We start from the raw sequence: 22524 nt of genomic DNA, 5'->3' as shown, positions 1-22524 counted from the left end.
GCTGACCTCACACAGCTTCACAGGCTGACCCCATGTCATCCTGATGTATCATGTTGTACTACTTCAGTGCTGTAAATCAGTTAAGATCTCAAGCAAATTGAAAAGGCTGGTAACGATGCTTTCTCTGCCATCTCTGTAGACTCTACATCATACACAACTTACATTATTTATAAAGTGTCAGCGATGCCTCCATTAGCCTCCATTAACAAATGAGTTATTTTATACTCACACAACTTGGCCTTAATTATGTAGGTTACTGAAGTTTAAATATGCTCCTCTAATTACACTCATTTATTCTTTTTCCAATCTACCAAGTTATTAAATTTTATCTTGAACCCAGAATTGCTAAAAATAAAAATTCAGTTTGTCCTCCACTCTCCCTCCCTCATTACCATTTGCAGTTATTTGGTATTTCTGTGCAGGTGGTGTACCATTCTGAATTTTTATTTTTAACTAAAAATGTAGTAAATGTTGCTTGATAAATGAGACTTACTTCCTCTTAATGCTTTAATGAACTTAGCAGGAAAAAATTACTTAAGTCTCAAGAGGTCTAAGAGGTTAACATTGTTAATTGCCTAAAAAACTGTCATTTCTCTAAAACACAAAGATCATCAGCTCTGCAAGGAAAGGAAAATGCAAAAGGAAAAATGTATTTGGTTACATACCTATGGAAACAGGGGTCAAAACTAAATCTAGGACAAATCCCTACCCTCAGAAGAAATCTGATTCTGCCTGGGCCCTCTGGATACATTGGCATCACCATCTCCAGAAAATTACCCCCCAAGATCCTGGTTAAGGTTTCCTAAGAATTGCACTATTATAGGAATGCTACGCCACCTGCACAGAAATACCAAATAACTGCACATGGTAATGAGGGAGGGAGAGAGGAGGACAAACACTTTGATCAGTACAGCATATTTAGGCCTGGAACCTACATCGGAGCAATGCTGATGCAAAAACATTTACACCCATTTAAAATGCTGGGCAGTGAACACAGGATCTGCCTTGATTCTTTTTAAAAACACTCCTTCCAGTACAGCTCACCTGACACCAATACAATGTTAGGCTGCAGTTATCACAACAGGTAAAACCAGCCTGGGCCAGGAAGTGTTCTGGTGTTCCTGAGGTGTGGATACGTTACCCAACACAGTCAAGTGGAGCGAAGCATGTTCTTTCAGAAGAAAGGGCTTTCTGTGATGCAGGCGCTGAGAGCTTGAGCAACAGGAAGACAGGGCAGGACCCACGCACCTTTTCTATCATCCCAGACTTTGGGGGACCACGGAAAGAGGAAGGGCAGGCGGTCAGTACTCACGAACAGGGCGCCTTCTCCAGAGATGGGTCTCACTGGCTATCTTCAGGGAGTACTTTACAAAATCGCAAGAGCCCCGAGGGAAAGGCCTCCGCGGCGGCAGTTTTGAGATCCGGCCTCATCGACCTGTTCCTGCTCCTCCCTGAAGAACACCAAGGAAACGAGCGCCCCTCAGCCTTCAGACTGCACGGCCGGCAACTACCTGCAAAGCAGGTCGCCATCGGTCTCACCCAGCGCCGGCCTTCCTCCGGGAACACCCGAGAAGCACTAAGAGGGCGCGGGGCAAGGGAACTCGTGGACACAGGGGCAGGAGGCCAAGGAATCCGGCGAGGGCAGGGATGAGAGGGTCAGGAGACGCCGAGGGTCGGCGGCGGAAGAGGGCGGACTACACGCCGCAGCCAACGCTTCGGATAAACCAAGGGAGAATCTCGGTGCGCGCTTTCCCCGACATGGACCCCGAAGAGGCCGGTGGGCACGGAAGGGAACCCGCGCAGGACGCCTGGACCGGGCACCAGGCGTCCCCTCCTGGGCGCACCGCTTGGCCGGGCGGAAAGGGCAGTGCCCGCCGAGGTCCTCACCCCGCGAGGGCCACAGACGGCGCGGGACACCGTGGGCGGCCGACAGCGCACAGGACTCGCGGGGCTGCGGAAAGGGAGAGACGTGGACCGCGCGGGCTGCGACCCGACCAGGGCGCGGGGAGCCGGCGGGGCCGCGGAAAGGGAGAGACGTGGACCGCGCGGGCTGCGAACCGCAAGGGCGCGGGGAGCCGGCGGGGCCGCGGAAAGGGAGAGACGTGAACCGCGCGGGCTGCGACCCGACCAGGGCGCGGGGAGCCGGCGGGGCCGCGGAAAGGGAGAGACGTGAACCGCGCGGGCTGCGACCCGACCAGGGCGCGGGGAGCCGGCGGGGCCGCGGAAAGGGAGAGACGTGAACCGCGCGGGCTGAGACCCGACCAGGGCGCGGGGAGCCGGCGGGGCCGCGGAAAGGGAGAGACGTGAACCGCGCGGGCTGCGACCCGCAAGGGCGCGGGGAACCGGCGGGGCCCCGGAAAGGGAGAGACGTGGACCGCACGGGTTGCGACCCGACTAGGGAGGCGAGCCGGCGGGGCTGCACCTGGAGCGGCCCGGAGGCTCCTGATAGGGAAGCCCTGCCCCGCAGCCGCGTCCGCCTGAGGGGAGACCGCGCGCTGGGAGGCCGCCGAGCAGGGGAAAGCGGGGTTCGGGTCCTTCTGCGTTTACCTGCTTGGAGGCGCCCAGTCCAGGCGGACGCACGAGTGGCCGGCGGGCGGGGTCCCTCCCCTCGCTTGGGCCCGGGTCAGCCGCTGAGTCTTCTCTGTCCTCCGCGGGGTCCGGAGACTGGATTGAACTGGTGGCGCTGGCGTCCGGGGTCGGGGGTCACGGCCCCTTCACGTGCGCCCTCGCGCACGCGTGCAGGTAGCGCGACCAGGGATCCTCTCCAAATTCCCTGCCCAGTGGGCGGACAGCGCAGGGGAGCGGCGGGAGCCACGCCCCCAGTCCCCAGGCCCACACTCAGCCCAGCCCCTTCCAAGGGGTAGCAAAAGCCCACTGGCTTTCTGGCTTCCCCAGCCCCGACTCTAGTCCTGGTGGAGCAGGTTTGGTGCAGAATGTGCAAATCAGGCTCGCTGTGCTGTGTGTATTTCTGACAAGGTTCTTAACACATCACATCCACCATGGGCACCGATCTTCCTTAGAATGCGGATCACATTTTCTCTCTCTCTTTATATGTCTAGTTTTCATTTCCCCTCATTCTCTCCACAAAGATATGCAGCCCCAAAAGATGCTTGTGTCCAGAATTGGATAGCCTCTTAAGTATTGCAAACCCCGAGTCCATACATGCATTTCCAACTCAGGATTCAATGGTTTGAATAGGGCCCTGTTGCTCCAAATAATGACAGAAGCCACAAGGAGGTAGCTCTTCATACTCTAGTTGTTTGGTCCAATTTCTACGACCTTTTAGATGTCACAAACACCTTCAGAACAAAAATAAACTTGTCTACCTGATTTGCATAGACATTGAAAAGATGTTTGTCCAAGATTGAACTTTTTTCATGGCCAGTTTCTGAAAGCTGGAATGGAATCTTGAATAATGACCATAATGTTGAGTTGTGTTTAGAGAAGGATTATTCTGAGGAGTAAATTTCATATCAACCAAAAGAATCATTTCCAGCAACATTAACACCAAAAACCATGGTAAATGAATATTTCTTCAATTATTCCTGTACCTGTATGCATCAAGCATCCCATCTGAAATTATTGCTTATTAATCAATTATTATATATTTCATATTTAATTATTCAAAGGAACAAAAATCATATAAAACCCATAAAATGTCATTTATAAGTTATATGTCTGCTAAATAAATTTCAAATCCCTTATTTGTTAAACTATTTGAGCACTTACAGGTCAATTCTTGGATCTCATCTTATTATTTCTAAAAGCAGCATTTATCATTTTCTGCTTCTTGGAGCAAGAGCTGGAGTTAGCCTGGTAGAATGCCAGTGAGATCAGGTCTCCTGTTCAGAACCCTCCTTTGGTAAATAAAATGAGATATATCTAGTCAAGGGAACATTAGTCATAAAAAGGAGCAGAGTACTGACATTTGTTACTTGGATGACCCTTTAAATTAGTGCAAGTGAAAGAAAGTAGACATAAAAGACCACATTTTGTTTTCTTCATTTATTTGAAATATCTAGAGGAGAAAAATCTACAGAAATAGAAAGTAATTGGGAATTGAGCGACCTGGGGGTGATAGCCAAAGGTTGTAGGATGATGAAATTATTCTAAAATCAGTTTCCAGTAGTGGTTTCACAACTTTGTGTGTATAGCCATTGAATTTTATGCCTTAAATGAGTGGATTATATGCATGTGAATTTTATCTCAACAAAGCTGTTAAAGGAAAAAAAGGAAGATATAACTATATGATCCTTGATTGGATCCTGATGGGAGAAAAGGTGATATATTGGCTTTATAAAGCTGTTAAATTTTCTAAATCTATACATGGTCTTTCTTAGTGCAGTCCTAGTAGCCTCAAATGGTAATTATTATATAACACACTATTGTAGGGGATGCACCCTAATGGTGGTTGCACCCTCGTGACAACCTCTTCCTCATACGTGGCACTGCCTGATCCACCAACAGTTACCCTGGCTTCTTTGTACTGTCACTCTCCCCAGGAAACTGAAAAATGTGTTTGTACCCAACTCCCTGATTGGCCTGCTCATCTCCACCCACTACTGTTTGGGATTGGTTAGCAGCAGTTCCGTGAACGTGATCAGCTCATGCTTGCCATTTAGTTCTATGGGACTCTCTCCCTGAGGATTCCCTGTGCCTTGCTGACCTTTAAGCTGATTGGTTCCCATCTAGCCCCCACCCTACATAAAAGCTGTGTAACTCCCTCAATAAAGGAGTTCCTGCTGTTCTTCGTGCGCTGACAGACCTCCCCGCTCTGGTGGGTTTCCATTGCCGCAGTTACTCATCATCCTGCTCGGCCCTGTATTCTCCTCAGGCGGGCCCTGAGGAGATACAACAGACCTTGTTGCTTGACAGGGAGCAACACACTATGAAATTTGATTTCAACTCTTGTGGAAGTTATTGCCTTAAATGACAATAAAATTTTGGATATTCTTTTAAAAATGACATTATTGAGACAGTTATAAAAGCCTGAATATGGACTAAATGTTAAAGTAATAAAAGATTCTTCTTTGGCTCCCCATTTCATTCAGAATAAAAGTTCTCCAATGTGTAGAGATCCTACATGATCTTCCCTCCCTAACCTCCTTTACCACTCCAACCTAGTCTCCTACTTTCCCTCTTGCTCCCTGCCTCAAGTCACCCTGGCCTCCTTACTCTTGTGGAACAATATGGGTACACTCCCACATTATTTCTTATTCACTAACTGTTCCCACCCTAGAAGGAGGTCCACATGACTAACTCCATTCCTCCCCATGTCTTTAATCTGCATCTCATCAAGGCCAACATCTAAGGTTTCTCCTACACATATACTTTATATCCTCTCTCCCTATTTTGTTATATATGTTTCTTATACCAGTACCTGTACTGATTACCTTTCCATTATGGTAACAAATACCTGAGACAATCACCTTATAAAGAAAAAAGTTTCATTTTGGCTCATGGATTCAGAGGTTTCTTTCTCTCCATGGTCAGTTGGACCTATCATTTTTGAACCTGTTGGTGAGGCAGCACATCATGGCAGGAAGTCTCTGGTGGAGCAAGCTGCTCACCCCATGAGAGTTGAAAGTGAGGAAGGTAGGGGAGGGGAGAAGAAAAAGAGAGACTAAAAATCTACAATCCCCTTGAGAGCATGCCACCAATAACCTAAAACCTCCCACTAGGACCCACCTCTTAAAGTTTCCTACACCTCCCAATGGGGCTAAGCTGAGAACCAAGTCACTGAGGTCTTTGGGGGATATTCCAAATTCAAACTCTAGCATGACTAACTACCTCCCAAAGAAAGTCAGTTCGTGGCCTGCTGTGTTCATTGCTATAGCCTCGGTGCCTGAAACTGCCTGGCTTCTAACAGAACCTCATTAAACCCCTGACAGGATGAATGAAGGAATGGAGTGAATGAATGAACCAATTAAACCTTGTTAGTTTCAGGGGATATGATGGCAAAGAAAACCAATGAAAAGCCATGCCCTCTTCAAGGGAGACATCATAAATACAAGAGCATCCTGGGTTCAATTCCTCATACAAAAAAGAAAAAACAAAAAGGACATCTCACTCTCAAGGGAATGTATTTCTGGTTTCCTGAAGGATTCTTCCACTCTGCATCAGTGCATCCCCTAAGTTAACTCATATTTCGAAAGCAAAGTTAACGTTGTACTTGTCCATTTGAGACAAGGTGATCAGGTTTGCTTGACCAGTTAACAAAGGGATGCTCCACTTTGCCTAATAAAACTCCCCTTAAGTTTGCATTTTGTGAATGCCTGGCAGAAACCAAGTTTTATCCATTTCAAATTTGCTCCAGTTATGTTGACACCCCACAAGCCATGGTTATTAGATGGGAGCACTTCTTGTAAAACCATAGGACTGAGAACATGGAACACTAGCTAGAGAAGGTATTGACAAGTGAAAGAATATTATCTTAGCCAGTATTTATTGAGCACCTACAGTGCGCTGGGCACAGTTCTTGGTACTAAAATGACTGTAGCAAATAGGATCTTTCGTTTTAGGTTGACAATTATATTTTCACTGGGGAGACAGCACAGGGGCACAAGATAAGATGTGATCCTTGAAGCTATGAAGACAGTAAAACAGGTTAAGGTGACAGGGATGGTAGGAACCAGGCAGGGTTCTATTTTAGACCAGATGGCCACAGAAAGCATCTCTGAGGAGACCTTCCAGATGAGGACAATAGGAAAGAGGCTGAGGAGTTAAATCCCGTTTGTTACTCTCATCAGCACTTCACATTTTATTCTAACTGCAATAGAAAGTCAAACAGTGGATCCAAGTGGGGCAAAGCCTGATGGGTGTTGCCTTTCCCTGGCTTCTCAGTAGAAAAGTGGGAGCTAGAGGAGGATCTAGAGGGAAAGCAGATGAACCAGGGAGGAGGCGACTGCAGTGGTCATAAGAGAAGATGGTGGCTTGGACAGGGCTGGTTGTGAGAAACAGGACCAAAGAGGAAAGGCTGCTTCTTTGACCGTGAGATTCAAGAGGACAGGCCAAGGGAAGTGTGGTCCCTGTCCTATAGTACTGAGGTCCCATGAATTTCAGGAAATATGTATTTTAAAACATGCTTTTCTCATATTTATATTTCTCAATGCTGCTCTCAACAATTGCAGCTATCTTCAAAAACAAAGAATTGCAGAATTTCCCCACCAGCAGTAACTTTTGGTTTCCTGTGGTCCTAACTAGAATTGGTTTTGTCACCCAAATAATGAATATTCTCCAATATCTTCAATCCTCAAAATACGAACACACGAATATTCATAAACACATAGAGACACAAAAATAGAGCCACTCCTGGCCCTAAATATTTCCCTAGTTACACCCATTTTCTCAGTGTCTTTATCATCCTCATTTCCCCCAAAAGTAGTTTACACCCCTGGATATCTCATTTGCGTAAATCTCTTTGACAACATCACCCACTCAACTCCATGCCTAGCTTTCCAAGGCATATTGGGAGGATTCCAGGTCTGCTCCATTGGCTGACTTCCTTACATATCCAGTGTGTGGCTGGAGACAACACAATGCCAGAGATCACCTAAAGTTTGCACAGGAAAATTCAACAGAAATTTTTAACTGCTGGCATGGATGGGTTCCAGGAGCCCCACAGACGCCCAAACCCAGGGATGCTTAAGTCATTCATAGCAAATGGCACAGCATTTGCATATAATGCATGCATACCCTCCTGCATGTTCTAAACCATCAGAAAATTCCACAGAATACCCAGTAGAACATAAGCCCTATGTAAAAAGTTAGGCAGTAATAACAAGGAAAATGTACCTATTTATATAGTACAGATGAAATTGTTTCTAACTGTTTTGCAGCTAAGATTGTTTGAATATGAGCATGCAGAATTGGAATATATGGAGGACCAGCTGCAGCCTAAACCCCTGAGAGACATAAATATCTAAACATTTAAACTCAGCAAAATCAGGAGAGTGACCCAAAATAAAGAAAGTGGTGCTGACTTCCCTCACATCCCAGTGCCGGAGCTGAGTCCCATGGTTGCAGCCCTGAGACATCTGCACAATCTGGCTGCAGCTGAGGTGTGTGATGAAGGCAGGTGGACCCAGCCATCCCTTCCTAGAGGCTGGTCTTCTGCATACCCACAAAGATTTTGCAACTGGACAAAACTGGCAGTTTGTTGGGGGGGTGTAGGTAACATTCAGCCAGAAACATCTGGGTTCTGTCAATATATGCTGCCTGATCCTGTGCTCCTAATTTTATGCTCTTGTGTTCCTGGATTGTGAATCATCCTTTTTTTAAAACTTATACAATAAATTGCTTTGTTTGACTTGTGGAAGGCTCTTCATTTAACAGTGACTTTGGGATCTAAACTAAAATTTTATTAATTAAAATATAATTACTGGTCAGTGATGTATCCTTGATGTTTATAACCTATTTGCATGCTTAAGAAATTATTAATGTTTAAAATAAAACTTGCTTATCTGAGTGTTTGTGAAACATACAATGATTTTGAAGATTTTGCCTTTTAAAAATGAGCAATATTTTATTTGAACAAAGAATTCAAAAATCTAACATCATCCAAATCTTATGAAAATAATCCAAATCTTACAAAGATTAAAAAATCTCACTATTCATTTTTACAAATTCTGAGGGGAAAATAAATTTGAAACAGGAAATTATAGAAAATAATGTTGAAACTAGTCTTTGCCTTTTGAGACTCTGTTACTGACTTTGGCAAGTTTCATGTCAAATGCCATGCTAGTAGCACTCACATTGCATAGGTCGTCATTTTACATGTTTTGTGATGGGGATTGGACCCAGGTCTGCGTGCATGCTAGGTGATCTAACACTGTGCTCTACCTCAGTTCCTAATGTTCACTTTTAAAACAGATTCTGTGCATTTCACCTAATATCATTTTACAAATCCTAGGTGTTTTCCAGATTTCCATGTTTTAAGAACTTAACTTATAGCACTTAAGCACCAACAGTGCAATAGAAACAACTTATAAGTTCATGAAACAAAAAAGGAAGGAATGGAGATTACAAAGGCAGTCTTGAAGCAGAATCCATTATTAAATTAGCTTTAGTATTAATTGCATATAATAACATCACCTGCTTGATGCTCTAATGATTATATTTTGGACAAAGAGGGTTTGGTAGAATCTTGATTAACAATGTACACAAAAGCATCTTTGCTTTTTCTCTCATCCTGTTTCTTGTTGTTTCATTTCAGTTGTTTAATTTGGAATCACTTTGTAATTAGCTCCTCTCTTCAAATTGTATTTTCAACACTTACTTTTTCCTAGGTTAACTTTGCACAGTTCCAATGAAATTACAAATAACAATTTTTAAATTGTTTTTATTAAGAAACCTATTTTGCTGGTTATCTAATTTCATTTAAATAGTTATTACTAATATATCCATATAAAGTTATTTTTGATGTTCTAGCTAATCATAAATTGTTCTATTTAAAGATATTTTATTGAGTAATGTCAGAAGAATTTAAGTCTTGTTTAAATCATGATAATGTGCAGAACTCTTTGTAAATATTGTGCTAATATAAAATCAAGAAAAAATATGCTTCCAGGCAAAGTAAGAGCAAGATACTTCAGAAATCTCCTAAGATTTAAAAAGTGGTCAAAAAATAATAGATGAGAAAACATTTCCTAAACATGGAACCACACACAAAGCTCTACCAAAAACACTAGAGTATTTCTCCAAGATGTGGCTCTGATCTGCACAATGCTAGCAATGCCTAGGAGGCCATGGCTTCCGTGGTGTCTGCAGGACACACCAACCATGCAGGTCTGAGTGGCAGCTCACGTGGGTGCCCTTTCCTCAGACTATTGCTGTGGGACCATGAAATTCGATGGATCAGCAGCATGTCATGGATGGAAATAGCACTTTGTGATTCTGTGTCACCAAGCAGTCTGCAGATGTTACACTTATTCCTCTGCGGGTTCCTCTCCTACCATTCAGGCTCAGGATGTTGCATCTTGGTGACTGATCTGCATGTCAGCAATTTCTCTACATACTTTGCTCTCATCAATGACATTAGTATATGCTATTACCCCCAAATCACTTTAGCTCATCATACTGACACATTTTGCACATCACACCTCTATGTCCAAGGTCAGTAAAATAGGTCCAACTCAAGATCTTGTCCATTGCTGATGCATCTTTTTGCATCTCATGCCTGCAAGAACTTTCCTTTTGAAGACTGAGTGACAAATCATGAGCAAAGGAATAGCTCTCTCCCTTAATTCTTCTTTTCATTCATATTGACTGAAAAAAGAACAACAGTATCACTGAGAGTCATCAAAAAGGAAAAAGTTGGAAAAAAGGACATGATAAGAATAAAAAAAAATTTAAAGGAAAAATTTATATTTTGAGATTTATTAGGGCTTTTATCCCTTCATCCTCCCAGAAAAAAAGACAATGGAAAATCCTCTGCCTTTGTGTGCCAACAGTATGGCCCCGCGCTGCCAGCCTCACAGACCTGGAGGAGGAGGAGTCAATCAACCGGACAGTAGCCTCCTTGACATTAAAAAGGCAAGGTCAGCAGGCAACTACACGCTGTTGGTGTTCCACAGTCATTCTCGTGAATATGAAGAAGTGCCCTTGAGGTCCCAGTGTCGGGGACACCTAACCTATTACTGGGGCTTAGTCTCCTGGATGGTTAGATATTCTGAGTGTGGCTTTACTCAAGGGATGCATTACACTAACCAGAATCCTCAGGGGTATGTGGTATGCATGTGGCATGCAGCTCCTGGGAGTTTTTCCATGAGGGCCACACAGGAAGAATGGTTTACAATGCTAGAATCCTCAGGGGATTGTGGTGAGCATGTTGTATGGAGCTCCCAGGTGCCTCTGGATAAGGGCTGTAGAGAAATAATGGGCTTCACTACACAGAATCTTGAGTGTGACTTATGAGCTTGTGAATTGCAGCTCCTGAGAGCCTTTGGCTGATGACTGAATTAGAAGGATGTGTAATACTGCCCAGATTTTTCAGGTGTGTGTGGTGAGCATGTGGCCTACAGCTCCTAGGAGTCTCTTCAGGGGGCCTGCTGGAGAGATGAACTGCACTGCACAGAATCATCAGGGTCGTGTGGTGAGCATGTGTCCTGCACTCCCTGGAGTCTACAGGTGAGGCCTGCAAAGGAAGGATAGTCTGAACTACCCAGAACTTCAGGGTGCCTTATGAACATGAGGATTGCTGGTCCCAAGAGTATCTGGGTGAGGGCTACAGATGAAGTATAGGCTGCATTACCCAGAAACATATTGGATTGTGGGGGTATGTGGCCTGCAGCTCCCTTGATCCTCTGAGTGAGGTTTGCCCAGGAAGGATGGGTTAAACTGCCCACAATCCTAAGTGGTGTCTTATGAGCATGTGGTCTGCAGCTCCCTGGATCCTCTACATGAGGACACTACAGGAGTAATGGGCTGTACTACACAGAATCCTTGGGGGTGTATGGTTAGCATGTGCCCTACAGATTCCAGAAACCCTGGATTATGGCTGAAAAGGAAGAATTAACTGCACTACCCAAAATCCTAAGTCTGCCAGGTAAGCATGTGGCCTGCACTTCCTAGGAAATTCTTGGTGAGGGCTGCCAAGAACGTTTGGTACCACTATCTAGAATCTACAGGGGTGACCATGTGGCCTTCAGCTCCCAGTAGCATCTGGGTGAAGTTTGTGATGGAAGGGTGTACTGCAGTAACCAGAATTCTCTGGGTTCCTGGTGGGCCTCTGTCCTGAAGTTCCCAGCATCCTCTGGGTGAGGCTGAAAAGGAAGGATGGGTTACATTGCCCAGAATCCTCAGGGGTGCATGGTGAGCATCTGGTCTACAGCTCCCTAGAACTGCTGGGCAAAGGCCTCAGGAAAAATGGGACACTACTCAGATTCCTCAGCGTACCTGGTAGGACTGTGTCCTGCAGCTTCCTGGAGCAGGAAATATAGGCTACACTATATAACATCAGGGCTTTCTGAGGGAATGGGGCCTGCAGATCCATGGATTTTTCTGGGTGATATTTGCCCAGGAAGGATGGTTTACACTGGCTACAATTCTCAGGGCTTTATGAACATGTGGTCTGAGTTTGCAGGAACTTCTGCATGAGAGCAGCAGAGAAGAGATGGACCACAATACCCAGAATCCTGAGGGCAGTATAGTGAGCATGTGGCCTGCAGCAGAGAAATATGGTTATATTTTAATTTTTCCCACATCTTTCCTAAGCTTTTTCATTATCTTCCTCTGTTCTGAAATATTCCTCACTGTGGAAGAGCCAGGATGGGTTTAACTTTTTTCTCCATTGCACATTTAGGGTGTATGTAGTTTTTCCGCATCTTGGATCATATTGATGCCAACAGCTGGCCGCCAGGCAATTTCCTGTCCCTCCTTCCCTCCTGCTTTCCCTGTTCCATTCCTCCTTGCCTTCCTGCTTCCCTTCTACTACCTCCCACATCTACCCACCATCCACCATCAACAGGTTCTACTATAGGCATTGGGCAAAAGTCTGTATAAGGCCCAGAACAGGCTTAAGAAAGTTCATTTTCTGGAGAAAATGAGGCAGTTTTTAAGTCCTTAGGTTTCGACTCAGCCAGTATACTAGAGATGTTTGGTGAAACACAGGGTGTGGCAGGGCTGTGCTCCCAACTTGGGCTGTGGGGGGCAGTTTGCAGGAGAGAGGGTCCTTGGGTGCCCAGGATTGCCCATGCCCAGGACAGAACCCTAAGTGTGGAGTGTGTGTCTGTTTTCACTCAGATCCGCCTCTGGCCCATCATCCCCTGTGTCAGAGTAGAACCTCCCTTGGCAGGCAGGCCATGTACACCCTTCATCCCAGAAGAACCTCCAGGTACACTCCAACTGGGGCATTCATCCTGTGACTGTGCAGGTCTCCAAGGTGGTCTGCACCCCCTTCTTGCTAGGTAGAACCTACTTCTGGTTCTGTGTTATTTTCTCATGGTTAAGTCAAGGTACTTCATTGCTCAGGACTCTTGAAGGAGGATGTGAATCACAACTGAAGCCCAGCTCCAGGGCTTTCTTCAACCAGACCTTCCTGAACCTAGGAATAGGGCAACCTGATGTTCACCTGGGACCCAGTGATCTGGGTGGACCTTCCTACACTCCTTGTGATGGGCAAGGAACCCAGTGAATGCCTGAACATACCTTGATTCACCCCCAGGATTTATAATCAGAATGTGACCCAAACTTCTGAGACCCTTGCCTTTTCCCTACCCCACACTCCAATACCCACCCTCCATTCTTACTGCAGAGCCCCTGGAATTCCTCCATCATGCAGCAGGCCCCTGGTCTTCTCCCATGCTATCCTCTGGAATTCTTCTCCCCCCACTCTCCCCCCTTTGCTTAACCATCTTCTGAACATAGCCCAGCTGATCAAGTGCAGCACAGCATCCTGTCCTCTCTCTGCTTAGCATGCTGGATGACATTTGCCTGGTAGTCCTCCTTCTCCCCTGTTAGCTTGTGGCTCCTGAGGACTTACACTTCTTGGTGTTGTAGGCTCATAATTATGGTAGAAGTTCAATAACTATTTGAGAAAGGAAACCTCAGCAGGAATGGGAGAAAGAGACATGTCTCCAATTCCAGGTGGAATCTGGAAGAGGCATCTTGTGATGACAATATTCTTGGGATGATCCCTGGGCAGAGGGAAGGCTCAAGAGCAGGGAAAACTCACTCCTATCAGAGGACAAAAGGTGAAAGTGTCACTCCCCGTGGACTCCTCTCCAGGGATCATGGACCCCATCTGCTGAAGGGATTGATCCCAGACCTGTAGGGCTCCCTGATGTTGTCCACTAAATGAAGGAAACTTGTACAGGTCAGGGATGTTTCCTGACAGCACAGTACAGGTGACCAGCCACACACAGGTGCTGCAGGTAGCTGTAGGAGGTGTTGTGTTCTCAGGGTGGCTCACCCTGTGACTGCTCAACATAAGGGCTCTGCCCCTATGCAACACAGGCACAGAGTGGAGGAAAGAAATGGGTTAGAGGACACTGAACTGAGGTCAGTTTACTTCCAACCTCAGAATACATCTCAAAGGTTTAAGATGTAAATCATAAACCAGCCTGTCTCTGGAGAAGTGTCTAACCTGTGCTTGGATGGCAGGAAGCCTCGTAGGCCATGGGACTTCTGCCTTTCACTAAGTGCTGTGAGAAGGTCACTGTACCCATGCTGACAGTGTACTGTGTCCTGAAATTCCACAGTATGGATGCATCCTCTCTCTCTGTCTGTTATCCCTGCTAGAATACAGTGCTCTGGCAGGCTTTGCCTGAAACCCATCAGTCATCTGTACTTATGCATTGAAAAAATACACTCTTAACCTAAGATTAGTCACTGAGTTCTGGAAGTAGGGAGACTCTGAAGAGGATTTCAATTCCCAAATCAAAGTCACCACCTCCCCCATCTAAGTGTTCCGCTCCAACAAGTCTGGATCCATGGAAACCCAGAAGTCCAGTGATCCTTACCATATGATGCTTCTTTACTTTTTCTTTCTCCAAATATTCTACTTTTATTACTCCAATTTTTTCTCTTTTTTCATGCAGTTTCTTGTTTCATTTTCTACTCCACTGCCGCTGAGCCTGCAGGAGAATGCAGGTACATGTTCACGGACTTCTTTAACATGAAGCAGTGTGGCATCCGATAAACAGGACAAAGACAAACAGCAGAAATGCCTCACTTCGAATCTCCCTCTGTTCAGTAGCTGCACAACTCTGAGGAGGTCACAGCCCTGTCCCCTCTCTTCAGAAAAGTGGAATCTGCCAACCCATAAGGGAGCTGTGGAAAGCAAAAGTGGTGCCACCAGTATGTCTGGACCTGGAGGCCTTCCCTCCAGCCCCTCTCCAGGGGTCTCTGGGGAGCAGGAAGCAGTACAAGCAGCTGCTTTGCCATGCAGAGTGTTCTTCATTTTCCACTCCAGCCAATCTTAGTATTTTGCTCTTTCCTAGCTTTAATTTTGCCCCTAGAACAGTGCTCTCAATTGAATTTCAAGGAGTCTGCCACTTAGCAGGCTGACCTTGAAAATACAGGTGCCCTTTCTCATCAATTTGTGAAAGTTCAATGGAAATCCTACAACTTTAGAGCAAGGCTTCTCCAAACCCAGAGTCTGGTTCCAATGCACCATTATCTCCAGGTCCATATACAGAAGTGCAGTTTCTTGGTTCCTGTTGCAGAGTTCCTCAAGAGATATGGGGATGTGGCCTTGAATCCAAGAGTTCTCCCAGTACTCCATGTGACAAGACAGGAAAGCACTCATCAGCTCCATCCACAACAGTAGGATCATATTTCTCTCTGGCCATTGAGACCCTAGGACGTTACTTTCCTGAATGCCCATCACTGGTCACTGGTAGAGACAGAATGAAACCCAAGTTGGATGTGCCAAGGCCCAGCCCTCTCTCTGGTGTCCTCAGCCTCTCCATCCAAAGGGTTCCCACCACCTAACAAAGTGACCCCAATAGTCCCAGAATCTGAAGGCAAGAGAGTAAAATAAGTGTGTGTGTGTGTGTGTGTGTGTGTGTGTGTGTGTGTGTGTGAGAGAGAGAGAGAGAGAGACAGACAGACAGACAGACAGATAGACAGACAGACAAAAACACAGAGACACAGAGGCAGAAAAGTCCCCCTCTTCTCTTCCCCATCCTGTGCTCATTATATTTTCTCCTATTTTAAAATTCACCATAGTGCTGAAATGCCTGATATGTTCTCCCTAGATTCCTAACAATGCAGCCCAGTTGAGTGTAACCATAATTAAATTCCATCACAGGGAAGGAATTCAGATGGCTAGCAGCATTATTTCTTAATACTGAGATTTGATCCATATGTCCATTCAGGTATCTTACACACTTCCTCTATTTGGAAACTATTCTATCACGTTTCATGCTTCCACCTGATAACAGGTGTTTGGACACAGGTAATCATTTAAACATTAGCTGCATCTGACAGAGGAATGAGTGTAATGATGCCTGGCCTGAGTGCAGTTGAGAGAACAGAGGTCCCAACGCAAGTAGGGCTGAAGCTCCAGCCCAGGGGACCAGTTGTGACTTCCTGGTGAGCTGCTTGTCCTCCGGGCCCAACTTTCCTCCTTAGAATTAGAAGAACATTTGAGTGCTCCTCAGATCACAAGCAATGTCCCTTGGTATGCTGGGGCTCCCCCTGGGCAGGCTACATCCCCACATTCCCTTACGGAGTCTCACACATGTTATGATGAAGGCCCTGAGAGGTTCTGAAGGGAAGCATCAGGAAAACTTCTCATCTTTCACCTCCATATCCACACCTTTCACCTCCATCTCTGCCACCTTCTTATCCAGTGTTCTCTTCTTGGGACACATCACCATCAGATTCACCAGTTGGCTATTCAGAGCTGATTTTCTGTCTTCCTGCTTGAAGAAAGGATCCACAAGAGCAGGGCCAATTTGCTTGCGGCTGATTCTATGGTGCCCAGAGAGCATAGTCATAATTTAGCTGCAAATGCAAGTGTTCCTCTTCCTTTCACCAATTAAGCAAAGACAGACAACTCATGCAAGCACACCACACATGCCCTCACTAGCACAGACTCAGAAAGACAGGGCCTCAGGTTTTGGAGAACGCAGACTGAGGAGCTATAATGAATGCACAAGTTCTGTTTGCTAGAAGTACGTGTCAGGGAGAAGTTTAAAAAGACAAACTCGTCTTGAGCCAGGTGCTCAGGCTCTTTCACCATGGCAGATGTGGATGGCAGGAGGACTATGTGCCCCTGTGCATGATGCTCACTTCTCTCCCCAAGATTCCCCACCCCTGCAGTCTTCCCAGATGGCTTCTCTGCAGCCCACACCATGACACCTAACTTTAGGAACTTTCTCTTCTGAACACTTCAGGGACCCTTCACTGGGTGCTGGGTCAGACCTCTGCAGTCCCTTCACATGTCCACACTCGCTCCTCCCTCAGATTGACAACTTTCAAATCCCAGGACCAGGGCTAGGTTATGAAAATAAAATTGCTTTTGATTACTCAGTTATCCAATGACTATTTGGGAATAGAATTAATTGTTCCTGAGTCAGGAATATCCAGGAGGTTCTGAGACATGGAAAACTATACCTCATGATGCCTCTTTACAGATGAAAATATCAGGACCCCAGAAGAGAAATCCAGGGTCACAGTCCTGCCGCTCGGCACCCCTCCATCACATCAGGCCTCCTATGCAGCCTGCACATGTTTTATTGCTCTGTGTTCGCCCTCTGTTATCTACCAAATATCTCAACTTGCGAAGTCTTGCCCTTGACTCTTGCTTTGCGCTCTTGGCCACCCTGCTATCAGTCCTGATTTTTCCTGCATTTGGAGGCCCCACTCCCACCCACCACCCTTCCATGAACTGGGGATTTCACTGTCTGCTCAGCCTGCATTCCTGCACATCCAGGACATGAAACATACAAATCCTACCCAGTTAATTTTTTTTTTTTACCATACATCCTTCCACCTCAATGTCAGTAGGACATTTGAAATAAAAGACTCTAATGTGACCTGTTACCCTGTAATACCAAGAAAGTGATTAACATGATGGTGAAGCATGGAGAGTGGTTGGGGGACCTGGACTGACTGGTCAAGAGCAGGTTTGTTTTCTGAAATCCTGATCTTCTGAGGGTTGACCCAGGTCCTTCTGAAAACTTCAAGGAACGTCCCACTTACTGATCTCAGTGTCCCACAACTCATTCTTTAAAGGGAGAGGTGCATCCCTCCAGTGCCTGAAGCTCTGATCCAAGACTCCAGACACTTCCAGACAAAAGGGGCACACAAGGCCACCTGCCACTCTATGGATGGCGGTGGTGTGTGTGGGTAGAAGTGAGGAAGTTGGCCAGACTGCTGCAGGGTGATGCTGCAGGACTCAGGGGTGTCCCAGCTGTCGGGCCTGCAACACCAGCCTCTCCCCAGCATGGCTCTCACAGCTGGCCCTGCTGCAGGGGACCAGCGCTGTGGCTGCCAAAGGTCAAGATGGGCTTCAAGGGCTATGTTCTGTTGCTTCAGAGCTCGGCCCCCACTGCGGCCCTGACCTGACCCTGCACCCTCCCTCTTCTTGTTCAGATGCTGGACGCTGTCCCCTCTCACCCACTTGCTGGTCCATAAGCTAAGCCACTTCCTGACTCAGCAGGAGGGTGAGGCAGAGCAGGAGTTTAGAGAGCAACCTCATGTGAGCTGCTACCTTGCCTCCTTGCCACACTGAGCTTAACACCCCGAGATAGTGCCAGTCGACCTGCAGAGACCTGACAGGCATGTCACCCCCACCACATGGGCATGCTGGCACCATGCACACACCCCTGAGTGCCTCTGTGTCAGCTTACGCACCCCTTCTCTCCATGCCTGTCTTCATCCACTCCTCTGGAAAGTCTTTCCTGTCCCTCTATTAAAGGGGAGCGCCCTCCCCAGGCCAAGGCACTCCTTCTCCCCTTACTTTGTGTGATTTTCCTCATCATATGCTCCACCTAAACAGGATTCCTTCTCTGTGGGTCTCTCTGTTTTCCTATTCTTTAACAAGAATATCAACTCCAGGAGAGCAGGAACTCTGCCACTCATTACCTGACCCCAAGCCCGGGACAAACCTGGCTTGTAGCAGGAGCTGAGTATAGTAAGCATGTATAAGCAGTCGCTAAGGAACTTCCAACTTTGATGTATATTCATAAGGAAGAACCTTGTATGAACCCGGGAGCTTTTCCTGATGGATCTCTCCCTCCCATGGTGCCCTCTGATTTTATTGCTGTGGGTCAGAGTTTCAGTAGACCTCCTGTCCCAGCAGCTACTGCAGACCTGAGATGCCCCATAGCCAGATCCCTGTGAGCATGCTGGAGAGTCTCTGCAGAGCTTGGTTGAAAGAGGGGATCGCTGTGGGTGACCACAGGAGCCAGGATGTGAACCCACAACTGAAGTCAAAGGCAATGCTGAGGAGTGAGATGCCTTCCATGTGTCATACCTGAAATCCCACTGCTTATGTAAGCACTACTGCTGACACGTGTAAGCCACTTAGCAATACAGCAGGAGCTATGAACCTGGGAGAAGAAACCATCCTCCAGCAGCAAGACATGACAGCGGAACTCACTGCATTTGCTCAGATGTCTTTCTTGCCCACTGGAAATCTCCCTTTTCAGTGACCATCCAGTGAGAGGTGAAGGACTCAGAATGCATGGTCATTCTGTAGAGAACTGCCCATTGGTGGCTGCATGGTGTGACCAAGGAGAACCTGGCTGCTAGTCAGTCCTGTGTGGCAGTGTCTCTCTGCCATCCAGATGATGCTAAGCCCTTACATCATGTGCATGTTGGTCATGATCACCGAGGACTCTCATTCTCATCTTCTGAAAACTTGCCCTCAAATTCGGATGTGCTCTTTGACTTGCCCTAGCTGATACATGTGAATGGCATGATGTGTTACTTCTGGGGAGAACACTTCAGAGCTGGGGCGTGGTCTCCAACGTTCTCTTCCCTGTCACTGTGAACCTGAAACCTGATGCTTCATTGGTCATGGAGACTCTGCAACTTGATTCTCAGGGTCAACTATCAATCAATCCCACTTGTAGTCCCTCCTCCAACATCTAATGTGGGGGAGAAATGAAGCCTTGGTCTGTGCATGGAGAGTTGGGGAGTGTTTGTTACAGTAGCAACCTAACCTCTCCTGACTATCATACAAGCAATATTCTACCTATGATAACAGAGGAGGTGCCTTACCATCTGTTAACTCAAGTGATCACCCCTGCCAACTGGGAGCCTTATTTCACAGGTGAGTAAAAGTCCAGCAAGGTCAGGAACCAACACTCATATGCAAAAACTGGTTGCATGCCCACCTGCCTGCTTCCAAAGTAGATTTCTTTCCATGAGACTGTGTCATCTGCTACCCTGGAAGAAACATGACTTCTCTGTTTCTCCAGAGCCTGTGGGGGGCCCTCAGCCTTGTTCAGGAACTGTAGGCTGCAGCATTGTAGGCCTATCATCCAATTATGAAACCAGAGTGATGAACACTTTTCTCCCATGAAAAGCAGGTTAGAGAGCAGCCACCCATGAGCACACAAGAGAGTTCAGCATCTGTGCCTGGTGAGGATGGAAGCCCAGGGAGCTTGGGGTGGGTGGGGCAGCCTTGTCCCAGAAGACTGGCAGTCATTGGGGGTAATGTAAGATTGGACAGGCACCTGGAAGGCTTGGGATCCAGACCTGGCTCCATTGGCCTTGGTGAGTCACCTTCCTGGCCCACTTCCCAGATATGGAATAAGTCTTTTGAGCTCCAGTGCTACTGTACATCAGCATCACCTGGGGAATTTTACAAAGACAAATATCCACCTACCTTCAGAGATCCTGATTCAGTAGCTTGGGAAGCACATAGCTTGTGGAAGGGGACAAGCTGACTCACAGGCCACAGGGTGGTTAATTCTGGAATGCTGTTCTCTGTATCAGTGGTGGGTCATACCCCATGAATGATCTGCTCCTCTCAAGGGGATGTGGCCATTCCCAGCCCAGGCATCTCTCTGGAGAAACATGTCTGAGGTCTCTGCAAGGATTGTGGAGCCACTCAAGATTGTGGAGCCATACAAGCTCCAGGGCACTGGGACCCCAAGACCATCCTGCCTACCTTCCTAGCATTGTCCTTGTGAATAGGCCCCCTCTCTGGTGTGAGGAGCTGAAGGCACTGGAAGGCTGTGAGAAGAAGGAATCCCAGTTATAGCACGGGATACTGCGTGGCCAGGACACAGGAGTGCCATAGAGAGAGGTGTAGCTCATGTCCCACAGGCATACTTGGCAGCAGTCACTGAGTCAATGGTGTGAGCAAAGGCCCACCACTCAGGATGGATTGGAACGCCATCCAGTGGACTTGTGATACTTGCCCGTAGCCTTGGGAGTATCTGAGATAAGGGGAGTCAATGACCTTTTCATTGGTTGATGCGAAAGGAGCCTCCCCTCACACAAGCTGCTGCATAGTCTATGTAACCAAAGGCTTTGTGCACAATAAGTGGATTTTGCTTTACCACCATCTTGAGCTAGTCCCCTGGTGTCTGTGTGTAGGTGACACTGTTGCCCTCACCCCTCCAAGGAAGAACCCTCCTGCTCCTGCCTTAGACCTCACTCTCTTCCCGAGTGCCACCCTCCCTTCCTGGAAAACATGGAATGTCCAGCCGCTCCGCTCCGAGTGGTTCTCTCCAGGCCTTGCCCCAGGACCTCCCCACCTAGGCTGCCGCCAGCACATCAGCTGTGAGCTAGGATTGAGGAGAAACTCCAGCAGCGCCACGGAAGCCACAGAGAGGCCAGCCGTCTGACCGCCTTCTTCTGCATCTTCACCATGGTCTCTGGGTTGGGATTTGGGAAGCATCGAAGAAGCCTGGGTTCCCAAAATGTTCTGTCCATAATGGAACAAAAGCCTGCCCTCATGTCTCACTTAAGTTTCCACATCTTTCTACTTTCAAATATTATTTGTTGAAACTTACTGTAAATGAAGCCATTGCCCACCAATCAAGACGAGGAAGGAGACCAAGGGGCAGCTGTGGAAGAAGCTGGGTGAATGTGAGGAACAGGAAGGAGTTGTACCAAGGTACCAATGATTCCTGCACACCACAGCAGAACTGGGCCTGAGTCCTGGACATGACAGCTGTTGCTAACACAGGAACAAGGGTACCTAAAAAGCCCTGCCTGTAAGAGGAAAATGTCAGATGAAAAAGCAATCACCTCCTAGCCCTGAAAGACAGATCATTTTAACAATCTTTCTATAAAGGTTGCTGAACAATAAAATATTGACTCCAGAAGTCGTTTTACCCACAAGTCCCTGCCTAGAAAGAAGAATGAAAAAATGACAAGTTATCATTTCGAGTGATATTTCTATGGAAGGTGGAGCGATACCTTCGAATTGTGGTGTGCAGTGATGGGCCACGTCATTATTAGTACAGACGCTTAGTTACAACTTGCATAGGGATGAAATGGCTTTGTGACATCAGACCAAGGATGGTATCAGGGTTCAAACTGAGGCCAGGAGCTGGGGCCTGAGAGGGTGGGGCATGGGAGATGGGAGCTAGGACAGCCCAGGGCAGGTCCACTGACCTTGGTGTGAGAGGCAGTGTTAGTCCCTCAGATCCACCTCCTGAGTAATTCCAAGAATGGAGTCATGGGCCACATGAAGACTGAAGCCCACCTGCCACCTGGATGCTTCACCTGTCCTGGACAGACCCAGGAAAGGAAGGGTCAGTTGTGATGTCCCTGCTGCTGCAGCACATACACATGGGAGAAGGAGCACGTCTACCCAGTCTACCCAGTCCAACCTGCTCCATACCCTGCTCTGCTCTCTGCCCAGGTGAGTATCTATGGGTTGCAAATGCACAGACTCTCCCCACGGTCCCCACAGCACTCCTATTACCATATAGAAAGATCAAGCCCTGAGAAAGCCAAGTAGAAGGACCCTCAGAGAGAGTTTTTCTGTCTCCAGGCAGCCTGTTTCTGAGTCTTGGACCATAACTGGGCATTTTCCAGCTTTTACATCTCTTTGAGGAAACTGGAATATGATGGATCTCATCTTGGATCAAATTCAAAATACATTTTTGC

The 22524-nt window shown here is 47.0% G+C and overlaps 1 protein-coding gene across 1 annotated transcript; it reads right to left on the bottom strand.

Moving 5' to 3' along the window:
- Positions 1-1656: 1656 nt before the first annotated feature.
- LOC124975218 (nascent polypeptide-associated complex subunit alpha, muscle-specific form-like) lies at positions 1657-21304 on the bottom strand. Its single transcript, XM_047538043.1, has 3 exons — positions 21162-21304; positions 16248-16416; positions 1657-2394 (listed from the first exon to the last, which is right to left on the bottom strand). Exons 1-3 carry the CDS (start codon positions 21302-21304, stop codon positions 1657-1659), a joined length of 1050 nt encoding a protein of 349 aa, XP_047393999.1.
- Between the last annotated feature and the right edge of the window lie 1220 nt (positions 21305-22524).

Source organism: Sciurus carolinensis, unplaced genomic scaffold, assembly GCF_902686445.1.
Source record: "Sciurus carolinensis unplaced genomic scaffold, mSciCar1.2, whole genome shotgun sequence".
In the NCBI taxonomy this organism is placed as follows: Eukaryota; Metazoa; Chordata; class Mammalia; order Rodentia; family Sciuridae; genus Sciurus; species Sciurus carolinensis.
The sequence above is the reverse complement of the archived record's forward strand: the minus strand, read 5'-3'. Positions and strand labels throughout refer to the sequence as shown.

What these genes read in the sequence shown, in the direction of transcription:
- LOC124975218 (XM_047538043.1), bottom strand. Translation starts at nt 21,304, where the DNA reads ATGCTTCCCAAATCCCAACCCAGAGACCATGGTGAAGATGCAGAAGAA. An exon ending in ATGTGCTGGCGGCAGCCTAG is followed by an intron (nt 16,417 to 21,161) that starts GTGGGGAGGTCC and finishes TGGGCACCATAG; the next exon opens with AATCAGCCGCAAGCAAATTG. An exon ending in TGAAAGGTGTGGATATGGAG is followed by an intron (nt 2,395 to 16,247) that starts GTGAAAGATGAG and finishes TCGCCTCCCTAG; the next exon opens with TCGGGTCGCAACCCGTGCGG.